A 7,084-nucleotide genomic window follows, 5' to 3' on the forward strand; every position below is an offset into this window, starting at 1 on the left:
ATTCCTGCTGTCCCTATTCTTTGGAAAATTTGTGAAGATATTTAAAGTTTTGTGCAGTGGCTGAGAAAGCAAGTATCCTTAAAGCTTAATTTTTCTGAAGGAATTGCTATCTGTACTTGTAACCCTCTAGACTTTAATTAATTATAAGAATATAATCTATCTGTTAGGCTTCCCTGGTGGCTCACATGGTAAAGAATCTGCCTGCTATGCAGGAGACCCAGGTTGGATCTCTAGGTCAGGAAGATACCCTGGAGCAGGGAATGGCAACCCACTCCAGTATTCTTGCCTGGAGAATTCCATGGACAGAGTACCCTGGCAGGCCACAGTCCATGGAGATGCAGAGTCAGACAGATCTGAGTGACTAACACATACAATCTATATGTTACTAATTGCTAGTATCAAACTTTTTCAGGAAGTAAAACAGATCATCAGGATGTCTTCTTTTATGAATAGAGACTGCAAACTTAATCAACTTCTGGGAAGTGTAAGATTTCCTTTTCTCTCCAGGAACACTCTTACCAGAAAATGCTAAACTCCTGGTCCTATGTGCACACACTGAACTAGGTATATTGTAGGCCACTAGGAAACGCAGCCCATCCTAGAGGAAATCAGTCCAGAATATTCACTGGAAGGACTGATGCTGAAGCTGAAACTCCAATACTTTGGCCACCTGATGCCAAGAACTGACTCGTTGGAAAAGACCCTGATGCTGGGAAAGATTGAAGGTGGGAGGAGAAGGAGACGACAGAGGATGAGATGGTTGGATGGTGACCCCGACTTAATGGACGAGAGTTTGAGTAAGCTCCAAGAGTTGGACAGGGAAGCCTGGCATGCTGCAGTCCATGGGGTTGCAAAGAATCGGACATGACTGAGGTACTGAACTGGACTGAGGAAATGCAGCTCACGTTCTGTACATGAAGTACTAACTCATTTGGATTATTATTGCAGATACTCAGAAGTCTCTGTTTACTGGGAAGAGGCCGTGCATGGATGTTGGAAATCTTACATTTGGGGTAGATACAATGGATGAGACACTTGAATAGCATGTCCTTCTGTACTCATGGCTCTTCGTATGGGCAATGTTACGTGTTTAAGAATTTGGATCAGCAGTTCTGTGTATCTCTGTATCAGGTGGAACTAAGTAAAAACTGCTCCCCCCTCTACCCAACGTGTACATTCAAATGTACCTCAGACCCCACCCAGCTCTGCTGTCTCCAGTGCAGCCTAACAGAGAAAAGTCAGTTAAAGGACCTGAAGGGACTGTGTGCTTCAGCTTGCTGCCTTCCTGCAAATTAGCAATGAACAGTAATAGTAACAGCAGTAACGATACAGCAGCATCTCTGTGGTCTTTAATTTCTCAGGTTATAAAATGCTTTCCCGTGTGTTTTATGAAACGATACGAGATCCAGAAACACTGGGGTCACAGTTTTCCTCCATCTTAAAAAAGTACAAAAAGGAGACAGCAAGGGAAGAGCTGTGGACAGGCTAACATGGGGGAAAAGGATGATCCTAGCTGGTGGCTGACCCCAACGGGAACAGCATTTTCTCCTGACAGAATGTGAGAATACAATTCAGTGTCTCAGAAGTCTGGGACTGGGGTTGGAAGCGGCTGATGTTGCCTCATGTTGGCAGTCTCCGTGTCTGCCTCCCTTTCCATTTCCCCACATCAGCACTGTGAAATCACTGCTTCACTTGGTGTCTTTTGTGAGTACCAGAGGGTAGGGTTTTGAAAATCTTTAAATTGACAGTATCTGAATTTACAAACTATAAAGCATCTCAAAAGTTTCTGTGTCCAGAAAGTACACTGAGCGGTTATTTTTGATAGGTGGTACTTCCTACAGGGAACTGGTATGAGAATTTACGTATTTATTCATGTAAAGATAGGTAGCTAGGTATGGGCTTCGCAGGTAGTACAGTAGTAAAAAATCCGCCTGCCAATGCACGAGGCACAAGAGACGCAGTTTTGATCCCTGGATCTGGAACATCCTGTAGAGTGGGAAATGGCAGCCCACTCCAGTATTCTTGCCTGGAAAACTCCATGGACAGAGGAGCCCGGCGGGCTAAGCCCACAGGGTCACAAAGAATCAGACATGACTGAGCACACATGCGTGCAGATAGAGGTGAGCCCTTGTCATATGTGTGTGCTTAATTGCTCAATCGTGTCTGGCTCTTTGCACCCCATGGACTGGCTTCTCTGTCCATGGGGATTCTCCAGGCAAGAATATTGGAGTGGATTGCCATGCCTTCCTGCAGGGCATCTTCCCAACCCAGGGATCGAACCCAGGTCTCCCGCATTGCAGGCAGATTCTTTACCATCTGAGCCATAAGGGATCTTCCCAACCCAGGAATCAAACTGGGGTCTCCCACATTGCAGGCGGATTCTTATGTATAATCCCTGTTTAATATTATGGAAAAAAAGAAGGAAATTGAAGAGGAAATTGATTACAAAGAACAGATATATGCTATCTTCTATTTTATATGCTCACATGTCTTCATGGGTTCATAGGGGTGAGAAATAACATAGGTCTGGATTGTCATGAAAAGGAAGAACAGGAGATGGAAGAGTGGGGAGACACATTGATTGTGAAGATAAGACTATGCATGGGATGTTTCATTGGATCATCTCACTGCACAACGAGACTGGCAAAGGTGGCAGTTGGTACCTTGATACGTCAAAAATTTTTTTGATTTATTTGCCTATGGTGGAAGGAAATTTCCCTTAAAAAGTAATATAATGATGCATTTCTGGTTCCTTTTTGCAGATGTTATCCTTCTTACCAAAAGAGTGATTGATGCTAATCACTATCTGAATGCCAAGATGGTGTGCCTTTGGTGCCCTTCTCCGAAACTACAGTTACCCTTCCATGAATTTGCTATGTCTTGGTCAGCTGCTTCACCCTCAGTTAGACATGATCTATCTATCAGGTTTAGGGGTTACAATTCAATGTGGGACTTGAATTGTTCTTACTCATCATGGCGGAAAATGAGTACTTCTAATCAATCTGTCTTTACTACCACTTTTGTCCTAACTCCCATGCTCTGTTTTTATACAAGGTTGCCATTACCACCTGGAGCTTTTTCAGGACTCTGGAAGAATCAAGAGGCATTCAAGCATTTATACTTTGAAAAATTTCCTGTAAGAATTTTATTATTCTTTTTTTAAACTCACCTTACATACTTCTCTGTAGTTCTCGCCTATTACATTAGGCAGCTTACTCTTAGAATCATGGATCGCAAAACTACCCTTAAAGGTTATCTGGACCAGTTTCCAGACCTCAGAGGGAAAGAATGCCCAAAGCTCAAATGTCTAAATAAGTCATTTTAATATTTTTTTTTATCAGTTTCTGGACATAGAAATATCTCAGTTTCTCTTATTTTTTTCTGAAAGTTAACAGCCTTTGATGGCACCCCACTCCAGTACTCTTGCCTGGAAAATCCCATGGACGGAGGAGCCTGGTAGGCTGCAGTCCATGGGGTCGCTGAGTCGGACACAACTGAGCGACTTCCCTTTGCTAAACTAAAACTTTTGGAGACTTTCTATGATTTCTTGCATTGGATTTCTCCTCACAGACTGAGAACACTTGATCAGAACTGGACAGTTGTCATTAGAACCTCATTAATGGTAAAGAACCCACCTGCCAGTACAGGAGACATAAGAGACATGGGTTCGATCTGTGGCTTGGGGAAATCCCTTGGAAGATGAATGGCAACCCACTCCAGGATTCTTGCCTGGAGAATCTCATGGACAGAGGGGCCTGGCGGGCCACAGTCCCTAGGGTTGCAAAGAGTCGAACACAACTGAAGCAACTTAGCATGCATGCACAACTCCTCTGTATGAGCAAAATTTGAGGAACATTTGTTCTGTTTGCCAGAAATTATATTTTTTTAATCCCTTTGCCTATTATTGGCATTCATTCCTGAGTGCCCTCTGAGTTCTTTATTTTGAAATACAAATACAGGATAAAGACAGTATACTCAACATCCAACTGTAGTGCTTTGGATAACAAAAAGTATCTTTTGGCATTCTGTTTTATCATTTTCCTGTTACTCTGTGGTTTATGTTTATAATAGTATGTAATTGATAATACGCAAAAGGGCCCCACTCTCATCTTGCTGCTGTCTTTTCACCTCTATTTCTTTCCCTTAGAGAAATACCTGGTCCTCATTATGCACCGGGTAAAAAAAGAGTGAATGATTAGAATTGCATTAAAAAACAAAGGTGAGTCTAAGTACTTAGCATTCTATCCTTATTATTTGTGAGTGAAGGAAACCTAATCTAATCAACTAGACAAATGACAAGAATTAAAATAGCTTCCTTGAGAAAGACATCTCAGGGTTAAATGACCTCAGTAGCCAAGGTTAAACATGCCCCAACGGACTGTGGCTGAGAAGATTTGTCTAGAATTGACGCCAATAAGCCCCATCTATCTGCCCGATGGGCCCCAGTCAAATCATCAGAGGACTGATGTGATTAATTACAGCCTGACAGTGACACAGGATATGCGCATGTGGTTTTCAACATGAGCACCTTTAACAAAATGGAAAGCTCCTTTAAAGCCCCATGGACCGTAGTTTATGATTAAACTAGATATAGTGAACCTATACTCTGTCTTGTTACCTCAGCCCTGTCAGCTGAACAGCTCAGAAGGGTTGAGTAACTTGCTCACTGTTTAGAGGAACAGAGCTGACTTTTGGACCTGTAATTTCTGGCTCCAGGGCCCACGTTCTTAACTGTATTCTAGATGGCCTTTCTTGTAGTAATTGCTGTAAGAGTTGCCAATTATTGAGGATTTATGATGTGCGTCAGTCTGCCCTCTTCATATGCTTCGTCTCATTTATGCTACTCATAGCCTTATAAGGCACGGTCCATTATCCTATTTAATAGATGAGCATACTGAGTTTTAGGAAGATTAAGAAGCACAAATAGTGACTTGCCTGGATTTATCTGGAAGCCCAAGCTCATAATACAGGTATTAACGCAATTCTGAAGCATTAGGGGGAGGAATATTTCTTTCTTTCTAATTTTATTCTTCTTGATTTTTCATTCTGTTGTAACATCTGGACCAGTGAAACTGTACTGCTACTCTGAGTTGACAGAAAATTAAGTTTTATACTTACTATTTAACTATAATTTCAGTGAAGCTCGAGTCCAATCCAAATCTATGTTAATAAATTAGTGGTCTATTTTGTAATTATTAATAGAGAGCTTTAACACCTTTAGAAATTAACACAAGAAATCTATCAAAGAACTACTTTTGCAATACCAAAGCATACTGGAAATATTGAGCTATTACTTCTCCATTAAAAGAAGAAATTGGGTTCGTAAACTTTGAAACTTTCAGTCCAAATGCTTAGCTTCAACATATATAAGAACACTTTAATTTATTCCTGGATGTCAAGGGAGCAAACAGATTCTATTAATAGTAAGCTTTCAAAACCAGAAGTAATGGAATTCAATAGGCTAGTTGTGAGAAAGCCAAATGCAAACCTATTTTTATCCTATTTTATATTTTACCAAGATTAAAAATAATTACATTACCTAATACTAGATGCTAATCAGACATTCTTTATTCTTTATTTTCAGGGATACTATGACACCATGGATGCTGGGTACATGGATGAAGAAGGCTATGTTTATGTTATGTCTCGAGTTGATGACGTGATAAATGTTGCAGGTCACAGGATTTCTGCAGGTGCCCTTGAGGAGGTATTGATGAATATTGGTCTTTTATTCTAGATAGTATTTAGGGACAAATCTAAGTTAAAGTCAATACTGAGGTTGTCATTCGACCTGAAAAATGATCAGGCCCTTCCTCTGAAGCATAGGCTTGGTGGTCACTCAGGTATTTCCCTCACCTTCCTTTCTCTCCTGTAGATTTTCCTGTTCTCCATATTCCTCTGATTTCTGCCTGCATAATAGAGAGGAATTTTAAGCACTTACATGTATTTGTAATTTATGGGAGACTCTTTATACATTTGCACCTCGATCTTTGCTACTTGATTGCTTCTAGCATCTTGATTTTCTCTTGTTTGATAACCAGGTTTGTATATAGTCTTTACTTGGTGTGATATTTAAACATTTTATTGTATTCTTAAATCCTGAGAATTTTCTTCCAATGTAAATTATACCAAGTCTCCAGAAGAGTGTTTTAAAATATTCTCTTTTTTTGTTTGTTTGTTTACCCTAAAATGCTCCTTTTTATTGTGTAATGCTTGTGCTAAGTTGCTGAGTCATGTCTGACCCTTTACAACCCCATGGACTGTAGCCCACCAGGCTCATCTGTCCATGGGATTCTCTAGGCAAGAATACTGGAGTGGATTGCTGTTCTCTTCTCCAGGGGATCTTCCTGACCCAGGGATCAGACCCATGACTCCTGTGTCTCTCCTGCATTGAAAGTGGATTCTTTACTGTGGAGCTACCTGGGAAGTCCTTATTGTGTAATACGATGAGCCAACATCCCTGGTGGCTCAGACGGTAAAGCGTCTGTCTACAATGTGAGAGACCTGGGTTCCATCCCTGGGTTGGGAGGATTCCCTCTAGAAGGAAATGGCAACCCACTCCAGTACTCTTTCCTTGAAAATCCCATGGATGCAGGAGCTTGGTGCAGGCTACTACCCAGATCAGATCAGATCAGATCAGTTGCTCAGTCGTGTCTGACTCTGCGACCCCGTGAATTGCAGCATGCCAGGCCTCGCTGTCCATCACCAACTCCCAGAGTTCACTCAGACTCACGTCCATCGAGTCAGAGATGCCATCCAGCCATCTCATCCTCTGTCATCCCCTTCTCCTCCTGCCCCCAATCCCTCACAGCATCAGAGTCTTTTCCAATGAGTCAACTCTTCGCATGAGGTGGCCAAAGTACTGGAGTTTCAGCTTTAGCATCATTCCCTCCAAAGAAATCCCAGGGCTGATCTCCTTCAGAATGGACTGGTTGGATCTCCTTGCAGTCCAAGGGACTCTCAAGAGTCTTCTCCAACACCACAGTTCAAAAGCATCAATTCTTCGGCGCTCAGCCTTCTTCACAGTCCAACTCTCACATCCATACATGACCACAGGAAAAACCATAGAAATGACTAGACGAAC

At 41.8% G+C, this 7,084-nt stretch overlaps 1 protein-coding gene across 1 annotated transcript in view; it reads left to right on the forward strand.

The window, feature by feature from the left end:
• ACSS3 (acyl-CoA synthetase short-chain family member 3) overlaps window positions 1–7,084 on the forward strand; it is a 176,457-nt gene that overhangs the window by 143,640 nt on the left and 25,733 nt on the right. Inside the window, exons 13-14 of the mRNA XM_010832078.1 lie at window positions 3,055–3,136; window positions 5,585–5,707. Coding sequence (XP_010830380.1) covers window positions 3,055–3,136; window positions 5,585–5,707 — 205 coding nt within the window. The remainder of the gene's footprint in view (window positions 1–3,054; window positions 3,137–5,584; window positions 5,708–7,084) is intronic.

Source organism: Bison bison, unplaced genomic scaffold (assembly GCF_000754665.1).
Source record: "Bison bison bison isolate TAMUID 2011002044 unplaced genomic scaffold, Bison_UMD1.0 scf7180017864535, whole genome shotgun sequence".
Taxonomy (NCBI): domain Eukaryota; kingdom Metazoa; phylum Chordata; class Mammalia; order Artiodactyla; family Bovidae; genus Bison; species Bison bison.